A 23,711-nucleotide genomic window follows, 5' to 3' on the forward strand; every position below is an offset into this window, starting at 1 on the left:
TTTACATTTCTTTTGCCAACTTTTATGCTTTTTAAATTCAAATTTTTCCATTCATGTGACAGAAACATTTAGAATTAAAAATAAAATATTAAGCACTATTTGTAATTCTATTAACTTTAGGCTTTCTGAAATATTAAATAAAATATTTAATCAGACTAGATTTCTCACTGTGTGTTCTCTCTCTCTCTTCTTTTTTTTTTTTGGTACCAGGGATCGAACTCAGGTCCTTGTGCTTTTGGGGCAGGTGGCAGAACCACTGAGCTAAATCCCCAGACCACTGTGTGTTCCCTTGCTTCTCTCATTCAGGTCTGTTGGCTGAGCCATCATCTCTATGCTCCCAGGATGGTGCTGGGGTTCAGGATAAGAACTGGTCCTCTAGGCCTCATGGATGCCAGCAACAGAGGTCACATGAGATCCCCAAGCACCCCAACACTCACTTTCCCTGGACTGCTTCCTCCCACCGAGATGTGTCAATGAGAACACTATGCTCTCAGAGTGAAATTCCATCTCCTCTATGCAGGATTAAGAGTGAGTCCAAGACAGAGTCAAAACCATCCCTCTCTGAGCCTATGAGGGAGTTGAAGTAGGTGAACTGTACTGAGTAGCACTCAGCTTCCTTCGATCATCTCAGGTCCCTCCATAGGGCTCAGGAAGGGACATTGGGTGCTCATGTAAGCTTCTGCTTCTCCACTTTGCCTCAAGACAGGAGGTCAAAAAGGAACTGAAGCGCTGCCTCTCCTACTTTTTACACTCACAATTAGAGCAACAGTATTTGCCTCGAGTCTCTCAAAACTAGTATGATGTCCTTTTTGCCTAGTCATGTCAGGTACCTAGAATTCCAAGTTCTTGTCCTCCTTTCTTTTTTTTCACAATACACACATATATATTTATATATTCATACACACATATTCATACACACAGTTGAGTGAAGTATGGTATGTTTGGTGGGCATTATAGGAAACTAGGCAAAGTAAAACATGCTCCTTTTAACAAACTGGAGTATTCAAAGAAATTCACTTGACATGCTGACAGCAAGCATTTATCCAATATTTACTGAAACTTGCTCCTTACTAAGCACTGTGCTTGGTGCTATGGACTCAGCAATGTATGTACAATATATACCTAAGATATTTTTGACAATCATGAATAAATTCAAAAATACAATATATAGACCCTCTTCTCGGGGGGGGGTCACATTTAAACATTTGCATATTCTGTATATAATTTCAAGGGAGTTATGATCCCCAAAGTCAATTCACAGACTCAGAGTATAGGTATATAGCAGTTCCACAAATTTCATTGCCCTTTGCCCATAACACTGTACAGTAGGTTCTTGATTTGAACATGTTACAAAAGAAAATTCACAAAGAGTGGGCACTTTCCTTGATTTTAGAGAACTTTCTGAAGTAGCTCATAGCTATTAGTAAATCATGTCAACACCATTTTTAGAAACCTTCCTTAAGCAGAGTAATCAATTTATGGCAATTTCTACGTAAAAAATTTTACTCATTTAAAATGCTTTACATTTTCAAAATATAGAGAACAAGCCAGATAGAATGCAGAAGCTGTAGGAAAAAATCAAGTTGAGGTGCCCAGTTTCACCTAGGGAAAAAAAATGCTAGGTTGACATTTAAAATTCTTGTTTATGTAAAGGACACATTTTAAAAATTAATTATCCTGTTTTCACTTGCTTTATGGGTTCCTGGAATTCATAATTGAATAATATGTAGATGTCACTTAGGGATGCTAAGCAAATTCTCCTACTTGGAATTTCCTGTCCAAATAAGCATGACACTAACTTTAGCATTTTCTCTCTGATTATAGATTTGCAGTCATATGTATGTAATATAAATCAATAAAGAATAATTTTCTAGGCAGTAAATCTATTGTCAGTTCACAGACCCTAATACCCCTGCACAGGATTTATTGAAAAAAATGAATGGCAGTCTTGTTAGGAGATGCACAGCATGCTTTATAGTGACATAATGGTATAAAACTCATACTATTACATTCAGTATAGTAGAGAATCCAGCAGGAACAACTCTTTCACTTCCATAGAACACAAACTCAAATGGATTTTCCAATAATAAAATAAACAATTTTAAAGAGAATAGAAAGACAATATATCTTTGGACTGGGAAGTTATATAAGTTTTGAAGATACCAAAATTCCTTTGCTAGAACTTTCTGCACCTTGAGTCTAGTGGACCTGAAAGATAATAATATTCTGAAATTCTACTATCTAATATGGTATCCACTAGCTACACATTGAGATGTGCTTTAAGTGTCAATAAACACTGGATTTCAAAGACTTAGTATGACACACAAAGAACATATTATAACAAGTATCTTATTAACAGTTTTACATTATTTTTGAAATAGTGACAATTTAACATATTGATGAAAATATTGCTAAAATTAAATTATCCCTTTTTATTTTTTCTATGCAGCTATTAAATTTTTAAGTACATAATATTTGTTGTGTAGCATTTTTTTACAAAGATATTTTATTTTTTAATTAATTTTATTGGTACATTTTAGTTATACAATATATTGACATTCATTGGAAATTTGCACTTTACATAATCTCTCTTGGCTCTTATTATTTTCTATTTTCTTTTCCACTCTATTCAGTTTATTACATGTCAGGGTGCCAACATCACTTTACTTTTATAAATTCAAATTAATCCTATTAAATATAACTTTATCTTTTCAAAACTGAACAATATTTTTCCAACATACAGATAGAATATGCTTTTGCAATGCCTTTATTTTATTCTCTGTGTTTAGATATTTATTGCACATATTAGACATTTAATAAATCCATATGTTGAATTTTTATTTTGTGTTTATTTTTTATTAGTACATGTTTGCCTTAGGTAATGACTATATTCCTTCTGTGGAGTTGGTACATGTACATAGCACATCTTGCCAGGGATTTGGCTCAGTGGTTCCAGGGCTTGCCTTGCAAGTGCAAGGTCCCAAGTTTGATCCCCGGTACCAAAAACAAAAACAAAAACACAATCCTTCAGTGGTTCCGCCACCTGCCTTGCAAGCGTAAGGACCCGAGTTCGATCTTTGGTACCAAAAAAAAAAAAATCATTTTCCATAATACATCTTAATTCTTTTTTCATCCCTTTCTCCTCCCCTCCTTCCTCCTCCCACCATCTAGTGATCCTCTTACCATTTGGGAAACAGCTATCTCCGTACTTCCTATTATCTGTCGCTTCTTTTGCTCTTTATTTATATTTTGTGTTTCTCAGATAAGAGAAACCATGTAATATTTAAGCTCATGTGTCTGATTTATTTCACTTAATATTAAGGTCTCAAGATGGATCAATTTTTCTAGAAATGACTCCATTTTGTCTTTCTTTATGGCAGAGTAGTAATCCATTGTATATAAAAACACATTTTCTTTATCCATTGATCTATTAATGGACATATAGGCTGCTATGAAGATTTAACTTATGAATTGTGCTGCTTTAAACAAGATATGCACATATTGCTGTAATATGATGCCCTTAACTTTTGAGAATATATCTAGAAGGGAAATAGCAGGGTCAAATGGAATATTCAGTTTTAGTTTTTTGAGAAATCTCCATAGATTTCCATAGTGGTTTGAGTAGTTTATATTCCAACCAATAATGTAGAAAAGTTCCTTTTCCTCCACCGCCTCACCAGCATTTTTATTATATGATTTCTTGATGATAGACATTCTTTTTTGTGTAAGGTGAAATCTCAGTGCTGTTTTAATTTACATTTCTCCAATGGTCATGTGATGTTGAACATTTCTTCATGTATTTATTGTCTATTTGTACTTCTTCCAAGAAGTGTCCTTTCATTTCAGTTGCCCAGTTTTTGAGTGGGTCTTTCGTTTTGGGGGTTCTAAGTTTTCTAGCTTTTATATATTCTAGATATAGTCCTTTTCTGAGGAATGGCTGGCAATTTTTTTCCAGGCTTGGGTTTTTTTCTTCACTTTTTGAAGAAAACGTTTACATTTGGTGTTATCTCATTTGATGGTTCTTGATACTGTGTTTGTTGTGCAACTGGGGTTCTGTTCAGAAAGTCCTTGTCTATGTCTGTAACTTCAGGAGTTCTATTTATTTTATCTTCCAGCAGATAAAGTGTGTCTGTTTTAACATTTAGATCTTTGATTCACTTTGATTTTAGTTTAGTACATGGTGAGAGATATGGGTCTAGATTCAATCTTCCACGCGTGGCTAGCCAGTTTTCCCAGCACCATTTATTAAGGGGGCTATCTTTGCCCTCCTTTGTCAAAGATCAAATACTTTAATGTGCTTGGGGTTGTTTCTGAATCTTCTATTGTGTTTCATTGATCATCACATGTATTTTTGTGTTAATACCATATTGTTTTTATCTATAGCATCATATTATAACTTCAGATTCAAGATTGTGATGCCTCCTCCTCTGCTCTAGTTACTCAGCATTTCTTTTGCTATTCTGGATCTCTTGTGGCTCCATATAAATTTTAGGATTATTTTCTCCAGTTCTGTGAAGAATGCTGTTGGTATGTTCAGATCTTATTAAATCTGTGTATCACTTTTGGAAGTATGACCATTTTGACTATAGTACTTTGCAAATCTATGTGCCGATAAATTGAAGAATTCAGAAGGAATGGATAGATTCTCAGATGATATGTGTGAATTCCCAAAACTGAACCAAGAATATATAAAATCCCTGAATAATCCAGTAACAGGCAATAAAATTGAAGCAGTAATAACCTACCACTTAAAAAAAACCCATGTCTGGATGAATTCACTGCTGAATTCTACAAGAACTTCAGGGAACATCTAACACCTATACTCCTCAAGCTCTTTAATGAAATTGAAAGGGAAAGAGTACTCCTTAAGTTATTCCTGGATGCTAGCCTTACCTTGATTCCAAAAACCAGACAAAGATCCAATCAAAAAGAGAATTATATATTGGCCAGTGTCTTTAATGAAAATAGATGCTAAAATCTTCAACAAGATACAGGGCAAACAGAATGCAAAAAATCAGTACAGATCATATGTTATGATCAAGTAGGCTTCATTTTATGTATGCAAGGATGGTTCAATATATAAGCAAGTCAGTAAATCCAATACACCATATAAGCAGAAGCAAGGGGAAAAAATCACATAATCATCTCAATAAATGCAGAAAAAGCCTATGACAAAATCTAATATTCATTCATTATAAAAAAAACAAAGAAAATAGGTATTGAAAAACTATCTCAATTTAATACAACCATTTATGACTAATCTATTGCCAACATCATATTAATTCAGAAAAACCTGAAAAATTTCCCTCTAAAATCACGATCAAGACAAAGATATCCATTATCACACTTCTGAAATATTAGAAAAAGTAATTAGGCAATAAAAAGAAATACAATGTATATTTATAGGAAAGGAAGAACTAAAATTATCATTATTTGCAGTTGATATAATCTTCTACATAGAAGATCCAAAAATTCCACCAAAAGACTCCTGGAATTAATAACAAAATTCATCAATGTAGCAGGATACAAAATCATCATGAAAAATCAATAGCATTCTGATATACCAATAATGAACTTACTGAGGAAAAATACTATTCACAATACCACAAATAAAAGTTAAGTATCAACAAAGTAACCTAATCAAGGAAGCAAAAGCCCTCTACAACCAAAACTACAGTACTCTGAAAAAAGAGACCAACCAGGGCATCAGAAAATTAAGATATCACTGTTCTTGAGAAGCAGAACGAATGTAGTCAAAATGGCGATTCTTCATTCTCCTTCTCCTAATATTCATACACCTAATTTCCTTTTCCATCTTGTTGTTTAGTTTTTCTTCCAGACTCCAGCTCCTGAAGTTTTCCCACATTCATTCACTGTGTCCTCTACAATTCACAGACTGCCATTACCAAAACCTTGTATATCTTCAAACTCACAAATGAGCATTTTCTTCACCATTGCACACTAAGCAAAATCACGTTTGCTCAAAACTCCCTCATGTAGTGGCTGTTCACATGTTCTCATGAATCTCTGGGTGTAGGGTAAGACCTTGCTCTTCATTTTGGTTTCCAGACTCTTCTCTCCACCCTCTTGAACCCCTAAAGAAGCCTATATTGCACATCATCAGACAGTAATAGTATACTTCCCTGCTACAGTCATGCCAACTACAGGTCTTTCCCAATGATCTTTGATCCTCTTTCATGTTTCAATACTACCCCTTCCTGCCTGGAATTTTGTTATTTTTCAATACAGCCAGGCATGAAGTCTCAAATTTCACAAGCCTGAAATTTAAGTATATTTAAATCCCAAGATCTGTTCCAGTCTCTTTGTAATCTTTTTTTAAAAATAGAACATACCCAATCATTTAGGAAATCTTACTGGCCTGAAAAATATTTGTAGAATGTACAAGTTTTAAATAGCTTGCTTCTGTTGGCCATAGTTTGGACCTTAAATGACCCTCAAATGTCCATGTGTTAAATGCTTGATCCTTGTTTCTTTACGAGGTGAGACCTAGCAGGAGGAAAGGAGGTCCTTGTGGTTGTGTTCTCTCTCTCTCTCTCATTCACATCTGAAGTGAATTGTGCAGCTTTCTTCTCCTATTCCTTGTTACAGGCCCAGACCCATAAGATCAAGTGGCCATGGACTGAAACCTCCAAAAAGGTGGTAAGTCAAAATTGACTTACTAAATTTTTTACTAAATTTGTAAGTCAAAATAAAATTTTCCACTTTTTAAGGATATGTATCTCAGGTGTTTGCTACAGAAATGGAAAGCTGACTAGCACACTGTCCAGCTACTAACTCATAGTCCTAGAGCCTACAGCCCAGACTCTCCCACTGATATTCCAAGTTATTTGTAAGTGCTTTGGGGATTATACCTTCCCAGGGTCTTCAGTGCTATCTCAGTATAGAACACATAAAAATCTGTAGTATATTAACTACCACTTCTCCTACCATTCTTTCATATATTCTCTTCACTATTAGGGATTTTAATATACTGGCTTTCATTTCAGAGGGAAGAATGGGAGCACACAAACAGAAACATATCTTACATTCTTTTGTTTTGAACCATAGCACTTCTATATGGTCTCTAAGTCTTCTTGTATCTCTACAATCTTTTCCTTTGTACCCATAAGATATAAAATGATAATACAAGTAAATTTAGTTTTTAAAGTGTATCTTGAGTTTTATTAGTCTTAGTTTCATAACAGAAGATACTTTTTAAAAGTTTCATTCTCTAGGATGATTTTCGGAAGTTAGTGTTTGTGTTTTAACTTAAGGCACAATGGCTAGCATGTACATTGGTCTAAAAAGCTGTCTGATTCTGGGAAAGTGGTCCTTTGACAATGTCTAACACTAAAGATTGCATTTAAAGTCATTATCACATTGTCCTTTTATCCTTTGATTCAGATATTTGTCTTTAAGAAAAAATTTACTTAAGAAATTTGAGTTTCTAAAAACCCAACCATCTTTGATACAATATTTTAATAACTTGGTTACATTTGTCAGTCCTCTGAAGAAAATGAGCAAATATATGACATGAGTAATAAAGTTGAGAATTTAAAACAAAAAATATTAATGAATAATCTATTTTCAGAATCATGCCTAGAATGAATAAGAATGTAAGAACAATTCCTAAGTAGAATAAGAAATGTAGGACTTGTTTACACGGAAGTGATAAATTTGGATAGAATATTTCAGTCTTCATATAAGCAGGATGATATTTCAGGTTCTGAAAAATCCCAGTATCAAAACACAGTAAGATTAAGTGGACTTCCAGAATAGAAATCATTTAGAAGTATTTGCAAAAAGTGATGTGGAAAACATACCCTTTCTTTGGTGAGTTAAAAGACAAATTGCTATTTTAAGATAAAAATAAAGCTAACTCTAAAGTCCCATTTAGTCATTTGTCATGGGTCTCCTAGGAAAATCAAGTGATGTTGTGACATTTTAGAAATATTTTCAGTGAATATTTTTATCTTAACAAAATGTTTTTGAGGTTCTTAAAGAAAAGAAAAAGTTACCTGCAGTCTCTCTAATGATTTGAAAATAATTAAGTTGTACAATGTGTCCTCCAACTCTAGGAAGGCTGATAGAATAGGGCATTATAGTTTTGTTTTCAATTCTTCATCATTCAAGACCTTGGAATTTTTGTGTCCGTCTTTGCACTCATTCTCCTTCTCTGTGACCTTTGTGTCTGCAAGCTCAGTTCCCGCAGAATCATTTTCACCAGGTAGATGACGTTTACTCAAAAGAGTTAGGGTCAAGAAGGCTGGCAAAAAGCTTAATCCTCGTACTCCTGCAGGCAATCCAAGGTAGATGTGCCTATTTAAGACAGTATTAAAACATATTAAATCTTACACAGATAATGTGGTCAGTACAAGCTAATTTTGTATACCTTTATAGATATTTTATTACCATAACAACAACAGCAACTATTATCTTGGCTGTCAACATTTTATAAGTAACTCCTGTTAAAATATGTTAACGTTCCACCAGAAAGTCCAAATTTATTTTCTTTACCTTAGCTATTTGTTACTATTTTTTGCATTGAATTGAAATTCCATCTTAAACATAATGCTGACCATGACAGCAATTTTCTCCCGTTATTTAATAAAAATATTCCAAAGAATCATCACTAATTATGATATATATTCTTGGGAGATTTTTAAAGGAATTTATTTTTTGTTCTGAGTTTGCTCAAAGTTTTAATCATGAATATACAAAATATCAGCAAATCACTATTCTACATAGAGGAACAGCTAAGATTTTTCCAACTTTATATTTATAAGATGTGTTACACTAATAGATTCTTCTGATGTGCAACCAACATTACATTGCTAAGTAAACCCCATTAGCCACTGTTATACATTAGTAGATTCAATTTGTTAATTTTCATGTAGAATTTTTACATGTGTATTTATGGGATTAGCTTGTAATTTTGTTATTGTTTTGAACTTATCCAGAGTTAATATTAAGATTGTATTAGCTTTATAAAGGGAATTGAGAAATATTGCCTTTTTCCAGTTTCTTAAAATAGCTCATATAATGTTGGAATCATTAGTTTGTTGCATATTTGATAAAATTTGCCTTAAACTATCTGGACTTGGTACTTTGGGAAAGTAGACATTTTTGAAAGATTTGTATTTCTAAACAGGTATTAAAATATTCATGTTTTCTGTGTGTTTATAGTAAAATTTGATCGTTCATATTTGCCTAGAAAACTCTCTAATATACTCCAAATTTTTATTTCTGAAACCTCTAAGCATCTCTACTGGTATCCTTTTATTATTCTTCATAATATTTGTTTGTGCCTCTTCTCTTTATTTGCTTTTCCAGGTTATTATTATGTTCTCATCTTTCCAAAAACATAGAATTTTATTTTTTCACTGCTGCTGAGATGAATAGCTTATGTATTAATTTCTGCTTATTTTCATCTTTCTACACCTGAAGTTTTCAAGAGTACAAAGAAAAGCATTCCAGAGACTGGATTTCGGGCTCACCACAGCACATTATGTCCTCATTTTAACTAATTCCATTTGTTAGGACTATGTTTCCAAATAAGTTAATATTCTGAAGTTATGAGTAGATATGAAGTTTTGAAGCACACTACCTAAGCCAGTAAAAAGTTTTCTACCTCATCATTTTGATTAAAACATGAAATCTGGACCTACTCGACTCATTGGAAGTACTTTATTATCTCTTTGGAAGGTGATATCCCAGACTTCCCTGTCCATTTCTAGACTTAGAACTATAGCCAGCCTTTAAATACAGTTCTCTTTACTCTTTTGTGGCCCTGTTTATTTTTTCAGTTCGGGCCCAGATGTCCAGAATGATATTTATATTGTCTTGAACCTAGCTATGCCCCTTTGGGATTTTAAAAACATTTTATTTGTTATTCCTAGTTGGGATAGGAAATACTTTAGCATGTAATTAAGCAATTATTTATGAGGTTCTTATTTTGTTCTTATCGCTTCTTATTTTATTGCACTTTGTCTAAATTCTGAATTCATTAATATTTAATCCTTTATAAAAATGTGTGTACCTGAAAAAGATCTAAAAATTCCTTTGAGTACTGATTAGCCTCATCAAATATTCTATTCAGTGCTTTTATTAACATAGAATTCTAATTATTCTATTGGTTTCATTATAATTTATTTTACCTGTAAGTAATTTAAGACTGTGTTCTTTCTCTTTCTCAACATTTAGGGTAGTGACAATCTTATCACTGAATTCTAATTCCATTGCATTTTGAACAGAAAACTAATTTGTTTTAAAAAAATTTTTCTTAGCAGCATAGGACTTAGTCAATTGTTGTAAATGTCTAAAATAGTCTTCAGAAGAATATATATTCTGTTTAGTTAGAAAATATCTACATCTGCTAAATTACTGTTATATAATTGGTAATTCAAATCTTCTGCATCCTTACTTATGTGATTTATTTTTAATGTTGACTGATTTGCATATGTTGAACTACTCTTGCACTCCTGGAATTAAACTAACTTGATTATTTTATACAATATTTAGGTCATAATTTTGAATTTGACTTGCTAGTATTTTGTTGAGAAGTTTCACATCTGTGTTCATCAGAGATACTAGACTAAGATAGCTGGCCTTGGGCATACTGAGAGAAGATAAGTTGTTCTGGGCTGTATATAAATATATAAAATATAGTTAATATATATAATGTAAGTATAGTATATACTTATAAATATTATATCACATAATATATGTAAAGTATTTTTATTTTTATATTTGTTATTAAAAGATTTTTTAAAAGGGAGAGTGTCCTACAAGCTGCAGGCTGGACAGGAACATGCCAGGTCCAGCATATGAGTTTCTTTTCCTTTAATTTTTTGTCCTTGTAAGATTTTGGTAGAATGGCCTCACAGAATTAGTTTGGAAGGTTTTCCTCTTTTTCAATTCTATGGAATGATTTGTTAAGATTTGTTATTAGTATTTTAAGAGTTTTGTAATATATAGCAGAGAGGCCATCTGATCTTAGACTTTTCTTTTTGGTAGACTTTTTATCACTTTTTCAAATTCAATGTTTGTTATTGGTTTACTCGGATTTTTTATGTCCTCTTACTTTAGTTTGGCTGATCATATGTTTTCACAAATTTTTCCATTTATTTTTAGATTTTAAAAATTTTTTAGCATACAGTTTTTCAAAATAATCCCTAATGATACTTTGTGTTTCAGTTATATCAATTGCAAATCTCCTTTTTCATTTCTATTTTTATTTGTATTCCCCTTATTCAGATATATAGGTAGATATAGATACAGAAACAGATATAGAGATACATCCTTCTCTCTCCTCTCTCTCTCAATCTCTCTTGACCTAGCTAAAGATTTGTCAAAAAAAAGGTTTGCCAATATTTTTATCTTTTTGAAGCACTATTTGTTTTATTTCTTTCTATTTTTTTTTAGTTTCTATCCATTTATTTCTGCTTTGATCTGGTTTTTTACTTCTGTTGTTGAGATGCATTATTAGTTTGTTTATTTGAAATCCTTTTTTAAAAATTATAAACTTCCTTCATAGTAGTGTTTTTACTACATCCCATGGCTTTTGGTATGTTGTGTTTCCATTTTTTTACAACAGAACTTTTAATTTCCCTTCTGACTTTGTGAATGACTCATTATTCAAAAGTGTTGCTCAGCCTCCATTTATTTGTTCATTTAAAAAGTTTTTGTGGTTGTTGAAATCTTGTTCTATTTCATTTGGAAATCAAAAAGATATAGGGTATGATTTCATTTTTAAAAATTTTTATACTTATTTTGTGGCATAATATATGGTGGTCTATTCTAGGGAAAACTCAATGTGCTGATGAAAAGAATGCATATTCTGCATCTCTCTGTTGAAATGTTATATCTGTTGAGGCCATTTGATCTATAGTGTAGTTTAATCTGATGTTTCTTGTTGAGTATTTGGTCTGGAAGATCTATTCATTGGTGAGAGTAGGATACTGAAATCTCCATGAGTATGGTATTGGAGCCTATCTCTCACTTTAGGACTAATAGTCTTTGCTTTAGAAAATTGAATGCCCCAATTACAATTACAATTCACTATATTACAAGTATATATGCATGTATATATTTTTAGTTGCTGTATCTTGATAAATTGCTCCCTTAATCATTATATAGTGACTTTCTGTTTTTGTTTTAAAGTATATTTTGTCTTTTAATGTAGCTACTGCTACGTGTTTCAGATTTCATTTTCTTTCGACATCATTTTCTATCCTTTCACTTCCAGTCTTTGTCTATTATAATTTAGAACTTAAATGTCCCCCAAAAGTCATGTGTTGGAATCTTAGTTCACAGATGATGGTACTGTTGGGAAGAAGGGGAACCCTTGGAGGTAGGGTTTAGTGGAAGGAAATTAGGCCACTGAGGCATGCTCTTGGAGTGCATACTGGGACCCTAGCACCTTTCTTTTCTCTCTCTGCCTTGCCCCCTCAGTATTCTCTATCCTCCATAAGCTTTCTCACTGTTAAACAGCACACAAAATACCCATAACTTAAAGGAGAAAAGGCTTAGTTTAGCTTATGTCTTAAGGGGATTCAGTCCATGGTCAGGTGGGTCCAAGCAGAAACATCATGGCAAAAGAGCATGGTAAAGCAAAGCCGCTTAGTTTATAATGTCCAGGAAGAAGAGAAAGGGAACAATGCCAGGAAGGAAGGGACTAAGAACAAGATATAGTATTTAAGGTCATACCTCCATGACCCACCCAGACACACCCAGAAGTGTGCTTCTCCAATTCCCTGAGCAGCTCTCAAGACAATCAAGTTGACACAGTCAAGCATATCCATCAGACTCTTTCTTTCCTGGCTTCCACAAAGTGAGCAATTTTGCTCTACCAGGCACTTCCTACTATGATATTCTGCCTAAAGACAAGTTTCGGAAACAAGGAAGCCAATTCATCATGGATTGAAAATATGAGCCAAAATACAACTTTCCTCCTTGTAAATTAATTTTCTAGTACTTTGTTACAGAGATGGAAAGCTAACACAGAAAATTGGTACCAAGAAGTGGTGTCATTGTGGCTTTTAGAGGGTGACATGTGAAGCTTAGGGGTGAAACTGAAGTTGAAGGTTAGAGATCCCAGGAACCTGAACACCTATTAAGTGAAGCTGTAAGCATTAAGTGGAGCTAGCCTGAGAAAGAGAAGCCATGTGGGCCGTAGTCACCAGTGCCATTGTAGAAAGGTTGTCCATGCCCTTTGAAGCTTACATCTCACCACAGTGTGCCACATTATGGCAGAATGAAGTGACAAGATTTAGTGTTTGCCTTTCTGGGTTTCAGTTTGGCTATGGTCTAATTCCTCCTTATTTTCTTATTCCTCCATTTTGGAATGGGAATAGGAATGCTCACCCTTTGCTATTGTATCTAGATGTTTGTAAATTTTGAATTACAGGAGCTTGCAGCTAAGAGCTCATTTTGAATCTCAGAGGAGACTTTGGTCTTAGACATTGGAGCAGTGTTGCAATCGTTAGCATTATGTGGACTCTTAGAGATGGACTGAATGAATTTTGCATTAGGAGATGGACATGAACCTTTGGAGGCCAGAGGTGAAATGTTATGGATTGGATCTTAAATGTCCCCCAAAGACCACATGTCAAAGTCTTAGTCCTAAGCTGATGGTACTGTTGGGAGGTGGAGGAACCTTTAGGAGGTTGAACCTAGGGGAACCTTTGATCATTGAAGAGGATATTTGAGCCCTGACCTCTTTCTCTCTGTTACGGTTTAGCTTCACAGTTGCCATGAAATAAGAAGATCTGCTATGCCACGTGCTTCCTGCTATGGTGGGGTATCTTTCCACAGGCCCAAAGCAAGGGAACAAATAGCCATGGTTTGAAATCTCTGAAACCATAGGCGAAATTAATCTTTCTTTATTTTAAGTTGGTTATATTTTGTCACAGTGATGGAAAGCTAACACAGTCAGTGGCTTTACTGGTGAGGTGAGTTTCTTTTAGGAAGTATAATGTTAGATCTTATTTTCACATTTTTAAAACCAGCCTGTATTTTTAACTCTAATGATTTAGTCCATTTACATTTGAGAGTTATTATTGAAAGGTACATACTTTATGGCTGTCGTTTTGTGGTTTTTCATCTGTTTTTTTCAATATTCTATGTTCATTCCTTTCTTATCTTTGTGGTTTGATGGCTTACTGTATTGATAATCTTTGAATCTTTGTATTTTTCCTTTATATGTATACTTTTCTGGTGGTATTTATACTTACACATGCTATCATGATGATAATTGCATTTCTTTCCTTTCTGGATATAGGACTCCCATAAGCATCTTTTGTAAGACTGGTTTAATGTGATAAATTTCCCTATTGTTTATCTTGGAAGGTACTTATTTTTCCTTTAATTTCTGAAAGATAGCCTTGCTGGGTAGAGTAGTGTTAGTTGACAGTTATTTTCTTTCAGTACTTAAAACATGCTATTCCATTCCCTCCTGGTCTGTGTGGCTTCTGCTGAGAAATCTGCTGTTAGTCTAATGCTTTTTTATGCAATATGGTACTTTCCTCTTGCAGATTTTGAAACTCTTTCTTTGTCTTGTACCTTTGACAAATTAACTTAGTATGTCAAATTGTTTTTTGTCATATATATTTGGGGTTCAATAAACCTCTTGTACATTGATATCCATTCTTTCTGAATATTAGGGATTTTTTTCTATTATTTCATGTAATCAGTTTTGTGTATTCTTACTCTTTATCTTCCTTTTGGGTATGCCAATCGTGTAGAAGTTTAAATGTTTAATGGTGTGATAAAGATTATGAATATTCTTTTTATTCTTTTTTTCTGTCTGAATGATTTCAAAAGACCTGTCTTTCAAGTTTTGATATTTTTTATTTGCTTGATCTAATCTCTTGTTGAGGCTTTCAAATAAATTTTTCATAAATGTTTTGTTTGTTTTTTCAAAATCTCTATCTCATCACTAATTTTATTATTCACATCTTCCACTGCTTTCCTAATTTCATTTAACTATTTATCTGTATTCTCTTGGATCTCATTGATATTTATAAAAAATTCTTTTGAATTCTTTCCCAGGCATTTCATCCATTTTGGTATCTTTTGAATCCATTAGTAGAAAGGTATGATCTTTTGAAGATATCATAACTTGTTTTTTTCCCCATATTTCTTCTGTTCCTAAATTCAGATTTGTGTATCTGGTCAAATGTATATTTCTGTCACTTTTATGAGGTAGCCTTCTTAGCAAATTTCTCCTGAAGATGTGTTTTGGGGTATTAGTTTGTTAGGCAATATTAGGGGGCTTTTTCCATTTGGGTATGATAGTGTAATCTCTGTAGTTTATTTGGATATGATTAGTGAGATTAGGTATGATTTGTTACCATATCAGTGTCAGAGAGACCCCTGCCTCTGCAGTTCATAAGAGAGGGAGCATACTCTAGAAGTTCAGGCAGGTGTGGTGTAAACAGAAAAGTTTTTGGTGCATCCTGTATGACCACGACTGTAGAAGAGTAGTGGGTCCTATCAGGTCATGGACGTTTCTGGAGACACTATTGATATTGGCTGTGCTACTTGTAAGGATCCTGGGCTGTCACTGGTTGCACCAGTAGTGGTTTTACTTTGATTACAGAGAGGTGCCAGAACAGATGTTTCATGGGAAAAGTTTCGGCAAGAATCATATCTTCTCTAAGGTAATCATACCCAGTATTTTCAATAATGCTTGATAAAACAAGTTGCAAGCAACAGTGGGGATCCATGTAGACAAGGGGAAGCACCAGTTGTATTCCTCTCTGCTGATATTATGGGCATATTCACCAAGAAACAGAATCTTACCTCCCCATCCCAACCATGCATGCTGAGGAGAGCTTGGTGGTCAGGGTTTTACTTCCTTGGATTCTTCCAGGTGTAGTGTACATCAGGGATCAAACAGGAGTGGGTCACAGCAGGAGATATGGAAAGTTACTCTCAAGCCAAGTGTTCACAGGAGTGAACAAAAGTGGTGTATCACCAGCACCAAGCAAGATTTCTCTACAGACTTTCTTACTTTGTCTGTAGAAGGGGCAGGGTATCAACTGGCACAAGGCATTGCTCAAGACCACCTCAGTAGAATGATAGAGATTTTGTGCTGTCAGTGACAGGTGCCTCTGCTCAGGACTCAGGGGAGGTGTAGCAGGAACCACATAAGTAACTACTTTCAGCCTGGCACTGGCAAGAAACTGCATATGAATGGTTCCATCCCTGATCCCAGAAGGTAAATGTGCCATTTAATCTTGTTCAAATGGATTAAGAGACTCCTTGGGAGATGATTGAGTTGTAAAGGCACTAACCTCATCAACAAGTTAAACAACTGATGAGTTCACAGATGAATGGACTTTTAGGAGGTGAGACCTATTTTATGGAAGTGAGTCCTAGGAATGTGACACTGGGGACCGTATCTGGCCCCTGGCCCCTTCCTCTCTGTTGTTCTTCCCTGATTCTCTTCTTCCTGGGTACCATGAAATGAGCAGCTTTGCACCACTATGCCTTACTGCCATGATGTTTTTGCCTTGATGCCAATTGATGGGCTGACACTGAACCAAAAGAAACCTCTCCTCTTTTTTTTTTTTTTTGGTACCGGGGATTGAACTTGGTACTTTGCTCTTGCGAGGCAAGCAACAGAACCACTGAGCTAAATTCCTGACCCCACCTGCTCCTCTTTTAAGGTGCAGATGTTAGTTCTTTGGAAAGTCACCAACACAGCAAGCTATTCAATCTTCCAATTTTTTAGGGCAGTGCCCTCCATTCCCCTCTTTATGTCACCACCCTTTCCCTATATTGCAATATTCTCAGTGGGTTTAAGTCAGAGTCACTCTATTGAGACAAGTTTGGTTCAGGAAGTAGCTACTCTTGGAGCCAGTGCACTGGAATTTCTGGTGGGGGAAATTCCATCTGAGAGATGGGAATATGTAGATTTTTCTAACCCCTAGAGAAACCCAAGTCAGTCAATGAGTGCTTTTTGTGATGGCTTCTTGTTACAGAAGGACCCTGGAAGTTTACTGGGATATGACATGAAATCCTTTTCTAAAGCCAGGCTGCTGTGCAAATTTCAGATTAGTTATCTAGTTTGACTGCAAGCTTCTGAGCTTATGAAACTGTAGTGGCTAGGATTTCCATCATCCATATTGGTAGAGTTTGCTGCTATTCTTTATCTCACACTTTCTTTTCACTTGGCCCTACAGAAGCGATGTGAAGAATGGTCTGCAGGCTCTGGGATATTTTGTTTCTCTTGCTACATATGCTATTGTCCCACTTCTCTGGAATTTACAAGGTTCCATTTTTCTATGTTGATTTCCAGAGTTTTCCTATGCTCACCTAAATGTACAAGTATACACCTGTTGTTTCATTTCTTCCTTGTGGAGAATCAGAGGTGTACTCAGTGCTTCTATTCAGCCTTCTTTCTCCTTCTCTTAAATATTTTGAAAACTTAGGTAAGAGAACCATTCATACTTGTATTTATCACTTTAGGGAGAATGGGAAAATACAAATCTAATACATAAACAAGGAATAAAGTTATAATGTCAGTACATATTCTGAAAATAAAGCCAAAGATATTCTTGACACTTGACAAAGAAAATGTTAGATATGAGTGATGCTATTTAATGCAAGTCTATTATTAAAAAGTTCTGAAAAAACTCTTTACCTGAAGTTGGTTGCATCATACAGTCTGCATGCCCCTGGCTTACCACATTTCAAAGTTCCCCAATGTAAACAGGTAGAGTCCACTAAAGCTCCAAAATATATAGGTGCTGGAATGCCCGCTACAATTAAGACAGTAAGAAAAAAAAATCAAGGTAAGAATGAAGACATTATTTGAAAATATTTCAATTTTCCCCATTTGCATAATGAAATACAAAGTGAATGTTCTAAGTTTTATTTCTTGAAATTATGTTATTTTTACTGTAAGATTTCTAGATTATAAAGGATAGTATGATGAATAAGAGACAACAAAATTATTGGTAGCATAAAATATTGAATTAATGATTCTGAGTCATACATTTTCTGAAATGCTTTGGACCAATTGTGTATATTTTCTTTAGATAATTCATTTCCTGTTCATTTTATTTTAAAATCTTCTAAAAGATGAAAAGTATAATTAAGTTCAGATGGGACTATTTCAAATGAAAAGTATAAATTCTCCATTTCTTTCTATACTTTATTCTCATACTAATTATAAATCACTGTTTAGAAGTAGAAGGGTTATTTGGTAGGTTCTTTTCTGAGAAAATTATTTCATCTATTAAGTATTTAACAGTGCTCTGATATGACATTGGAAAAATAACTACTCATACCAAATATTCTTGTGCAAAATGCATGTACTCCCACGCCAAGAGACTTCTCTTCAGACTTGATGCACCTAAAATAAATTTACAAATAAAAAGCTTAAAATTACTACAATTTCCTAAACTGTTTCTATGCAATAACAAACTCTGAATATTAGAAAATATACTTTCATGTTCAGGCCTTTATTACTCAGGGCCTGATTACCAGCTCGATGCCTACACGGGAGACACATTTCTCTCGTTGGTATTTTACCCATACATTTTTTTCTCAGTCACTTCCCATCGGAAAGTTAACAAAGAAGAAAGTATTTCATATGAATCCTTTTCTCTCTCAGGGTCATCCAGTTCTTGATTCTAATGGTTAAACTTTTGATCTAAAACAAGGTAATGCATTCCTATCTATATTCAAATTATTTGTTTTAATAAAATGTAAGAAATTAGATAACTTATATAGGTAAATGTAAGAAAAAAAGAAAGCAATAATGAAAACCTTCAAAAGAACACAATTTTTAAAAATCACAAAGCAAACCTATTTTAAATGATTTGGTATAATTTCAAGAGTTGCACAGAAATTTCTCTATTCTCTCCAAAAGTTTTCTCATCTTTTCATTGTTTCCTGAAATTCTTCTATGTGGAAAGAAATATGGTAATACTCCAAAGGTGTTTTCAATGTCCTTCCACACAGCTTTGCACCAGCTTGGCTACCTGCTTGAAAGATTCACTTTAAGAACACCCCTGTCCTGTTATTCCTTCCCTGATTAATTCAAACCTGAGAAAATAAAAGCAGGTTTCCTCACAGAAGACTGCCACACATTTTTAGGAGAAACTACATTTTATTGACATTTTTGTGGTAGAGACATTTTACTGGATAGAATAATTCAACATCCTCATAAAGTGAGACATAGTTGATCAGGGGCTGTTTATCTGACAGAGAAGTAATTTAGAGAAAATCAATTTTATTCAGAAGAAAAAAATCCAGCAGACCCAGCATGACTTTCTTGGTCACCTAATTTTCTTTTAATACAGACAATAGGACATTTAAATTTTACTAAAGAATTTTTCTCTCTATTCTTTGTTTAATGTAGTAATTTTGTCATCACACAGAAGAATGGTGATAACTTCATAAACTATAAGCAGTTTAAGCTGTTCTCCAAGATTTGTCATTACTAGTACTGACAAAACCCCCTAATTGCTAGAACACTGGATTCTGAAAGAAATTTTTTAAAAAGTCCTTTAAAAATAGCAAACAAAGCTGGCCTGGTGACCCATGCCTCAACCCCTGTACTTTCAAAGGCTGAGACAGAGGGCTTGCGATTTCAAGCCTAGCCCAGGGAACTTAGTAAGACCATTTGAAAATAAAAAAGGGCTCAGGTTGTAGCTAAGTGCAAAATCTGAGTTCATTTCTCAGTTCCAAAAAAAGGGGGAAGTGTAAACAAATATAGTTGGTGCATCCCTCCAGCATCATGATGTGAGATTCTGTAATAATAGAGAAAAGGCTTAGATATGTGTATAAAAATTCCACAAGTTAAACTATATCGTATGACCTTGGCAATAGTGGGGGAAGGGAGTAGAGACATAAAACTGAAAGCATGAATAAGTACTTATTTTATTTTATCATAATTGCCGAACTGCAACATAACTTCCATACAGTGGCCCTATTCTGGTAAAGGCCCTGGCTGATCTCCCCTACAATGACCCTTCTCAGCTTAAAACAGGCAGATTAAAACTTCACCCATTCTCCCTTAACCACAGCTAGAGATAACTCTTCAGAAGAGAAAATATGATAGGCAGCTAAGTTAGAAAAAAATTAATAAGCAAGGGTCAGGGATTTAGCTCAGTGGTTCTGCTGCTTGGCTTGTAAGCACAAGGTCCTGAGTTCGATCCCTGATACCAAAAAAAAAAAAAATAAAAATAAAAAAATTAATAGGCAGTCAGACAGGGACAAACCCTCAAGAGTCAATATGAAGGATAAACACACACCAAAATTATGTCTAGAGGCACATCTATTAAAAACCAAGCCTCGGTGCAAGGACCCAAGTTTCCCCAGTACCAAAAAAAATAGAACAAACCAGGCCTCCGGATAAAGATATAATGACCAGGCCTACATGCCTCCTCCAGTAAAGTCCAGATAGACATCAGTCAACCAGCTGGGTGACCAAAACATCCCAATCCAGTCTCCTAGGTGAATGACCAGAACATTCAAACCCATTCCTTCCCCAATATCCTTTTGTTCTTTCCATGCACCCTTGCTACCTGACTCACTTTCCTATTAGAACAATATTAACTAAATGGCTATACATATAATCCTATAGGTTAATTATAGTTTGACCCATATTACACTCACATTGTGATATGGCTATATAAATTACCCCCAACCAAAGGCCTTGGTGACAACACACTTTTGAGATCCCACCTGTCACTCAAAAGTTATGTCTCAATTCAACTTTCCTATGCTTAACCTCCTTTGTCCTTTAAAGTCATTCTTTTGTTTTAAAAACACAAACTTGAAAGTTGTATTTCACTTATATCAGTGGGAATCTTCATTTTATCACCAGTCAGTCAGAAGACCGGGTGGCTGAGACTTGCAACCTACATCTAACATAAGGGCAGTCTGTAGAACTGGGCCATTTGAAGTTTGGGATGTGAGGCTAAATCTAGGTAGACAGTATCTGCATTGAAGGGAACTGTAGGATACCTAGCTAGTGTCAGAGAGTTGCTCAAGGTGGGGGAAAAAAACCCCAAAGACAAACATGTCCGATCTCAGAAGGGTTCTCTGAGAGTAAAGAAACTTTTTCTTAGAGCAAAGATGTATGCATACACATGTAATATATATCAAGGAAGCAATCTAATGACACTTGACCTTTACAAAAAGGCTTTCAAAATTCTCTTCAAGGATATAAAAGAAAATTTAAATAACTGGAATATAACATGTTCACAAATATTTTATGTCTGTTTTTTTCCCAACTGATCTATGGAACCAACTGAAACCAAATAAAAATTTACATGTAAGTATAAAGATACATAAATAGATAAACAAATTTTGGAAAAAGAGTTTATAGTAGAGTAAATATGACAAGGTGAGTAGGTGAGGGAGAGTTATCATATGAGATTTTAACATTTGTATTTTCAAGACATTTAAGTCAATGTGTCATTGGTTTGATAATAGACAAATCTGTGGAACAGAAAAAGAATGAAAAATAGAGCCATATTGTATATAACTTCAGATATGATAAAGGTGGTAGGTACCACAAGTCAGTGGAGAAAGAACCTGTAATTTAGGCTATTCCAATATCTATTATCTGATAGCTGCTGAACAACACTAGATATCTAGCTCTTCTTTGTACCACATATAGACTTGAAATGGTTTAAAGAGGTAAATAGTAAAATTGTAAAGCTGTTAGGATAAAATTTAAGGTTATATTTTTAGAAATTAAAAATCGGGAAACACCTTTTAAATGTGACCCCCTAACCACAAATGCATAAGTACAATTGTTTGGATTTCATTTCATAAATGGTGCAGCAGAAAAATTAAAAGAAATATAACAGATTAGAAGATAATTATATCATGCATATGACATCTATCATTTACAAATAACCATCCAAATTAGTAAGGAAAAGATAAATACAGAAAAAATGTGAAAAAAGTGAATAAGAATCTTAAAGCAGAAGTCTCAATAGCTAAAAAAATAAAACTCAGAGAGAAGCTTACTTTTACTACATATCAAACATAAAAACATCCATAAGCCACCATTCCATACTAATTAGAATAGGCAACATCAGAAAGTTAGATAATTCCAAGTGTTAAAGAGGCTATAAGGAAAGGGAAACACTTGTGTAGTGGTATGAAATCAACTCTTAGGTACTGTCACTACTTGGTGACTTTATCTATTCATGTACCTTAGGAACCAGAACAAGGCTTATAGCACACCTCCATTTGTGTGGATATAAAAACATATAAATACAACATTTTAACATTTTATAAATGAGTCTCTTCTTGTCCTAAACAACAAGAAGTTCACTCATTCTGCTCAAAAAATAAAGAAAATGGGGAAGGATATAGAAGGAAATGTCCTTCATATTTAAATATCTTACTTTAGTATTATGTAAAATTTGATGTTTAATGCAAAACCTTGAATAAATGGCATATTTGAGCACTGAGTTCTTAGATACCCAGAGTTCCAAGTGGCTCTTTTTTAAGGAAAAAGTTACATTACCAAATGACCAGAAAGAAATCTAAATAAAGGAAATGATAATTTTACCTCAGGAGAACCATATAACCAGGAATGGCCGCTAAAGAATAAATGAAACTGCAAACTGTTGACAAGATTAAGAAGTACTGGAGCATCAAGGAACAGTCATAGCCTTTGTAGCACAACCCGAGCACTGCAGATGCATTTCCTGATGTTTGAATGCAGCTACAGTTTTGAAACACCTGTTTAAAAAAGTAATGAATTACTCTATTTAAGCTGGAAAAAAAATTTGAACACAAAATGAAAGTGTTTTGCACATAGCCAGTTGGATCAAGAAGGAGGTTTCTGGGGCTGGGGTATAGCTCGGTGATAGAGCACTTGCCTAGCATGTGTGAGGCCCTAGGTTTGATTCCCAACACCTCCACTCCAAACACACACACACACACACACACACACACACACACACATGATGGGAGGCTGCCTGTTCCTTTGTTCTCATGTCCTTTATAGTGTATCTCAGGGTTATACTATAAAACAAAGAATAGGAGAGTAATTCCAAAAGTCTAGATTTTTTTTCTAAATACATATGAAATAAATCTGCACTAACTTAGTTCTTCTAAACATATTTAAAAAAATAATGCTTTATAACAACACTATAAAAAGCTATCTGTTTCAGAGTACTCAGTTCTAATACGAAGATGTTTACAAATAAAAAATCTTTGTCGATCCTTTAAAAATTATGCAATGTATGTAAATAATTTTATGTAGGACTTATTAAGAATCAAAACTTATATTCAACTTTGACTATCAACCAACTTTATATTTTACTTTGAAAAACAAACAACTTTATAGGTATTGAGACATTTCTGAGGCAACAATGTATGCCTAACCATGTCTTGTTAAAAAACTATCGCAATGTGAAAAACAGCCTATAGACACATATTCATAGAAAAAATACAGGAATTAATTGGATAACTGAGATCAAAATTTCCAACTTAATGTTGAAGATAAAAAGTGTTCCTGTTTAGGGTATTTTAACCTATATCATTTGAGGAAAATATTAAACTGCTTGGAAATTACAAACCAGTGCTCAGATAGAGGAAACAAAAGGTAATAAAGTATTTATATAGAAAATAATTTAAGTTGTCCACAAACAAATTAATCTGGTTTTCAGAAAGAATAATTTTACTTTTAGCAAATGTAGGCAGTTTATAGTCAGAAATTGCTTTTG

General features: G+C 34.1%; 2 protein-coding genes across 6 annotated transcripts in view; one reads left to right on the forward strand and one right to left on the reverse strand.

Annotated features, from left to right (window-relative positions):
• LOC101698204 (solute carrier organic anion transporter family member 1B3-like) overlaps positions 1–6,745 on the forward strand; it is a 143,084-nt gene extending 136,339 nt beyond the window's left edge. Inside the window, exon 15 of the mRNA XM_087214040.1 lies at positions 6,610–6,745. Within this exon, the coding sequence (XP_087070166.1) occupies positions 6,610–6,664 (55 nt within the window). The 3' untranslated portion in view covers positions 6,665–6,745. The remainder of the gene's footprint in view (positions 1–6,609) is intronic.
• Slco1a2 (solute carrier organic anion transporter family member 1A2) overlaps positions 188–23,711 on the reverse strand; it is a 115,847-nt gene continuing 92,323 nt past the window's right edge. For all 5 annotated transcript variants that reach the window (XM_087214043.1, XM_087214042.1, XM_013072617.3 and 2 more), the window contains 4 exons: positions 22,550–22,722; positions 18,300–18,364; positions 17,651–17,768; positions 188–8,319 (listed from right to left, as the gene is read on the reverse strand). In XM_087214043.1, coding sequence (XP_087070169.1) covers positions 8,100–8,319; positions 17,651–17,768; positions 18,300–18,364; positions 22,550–22,722 — 576 coding nt within the window. In that variant the 3' untranslated portion in view covers positions 188–8,099. The remainder of the gene's footprint in view (positions 8,320–17,650; positions 17,769–18,299; positions 18,365–22,549; positions 22,723–23,711) is intronic.

This window comes from Heterocephalus glaber, unplaced genomic scaffold, assembly GCF_053883595.1.
Source record: "Heterocephalus glaber isolate CG9 unplaced genomic scaffold, H.glaber_assembly_v1.0 deba00001444, whole genome shotgun sequence".
Taxonomy (NCBI): Eukaryota; Metazoa; Chordata; class Mammalia; order Rodentia; family Bathyergidae; genus Heterocephalus; species Heterocephalus glaber.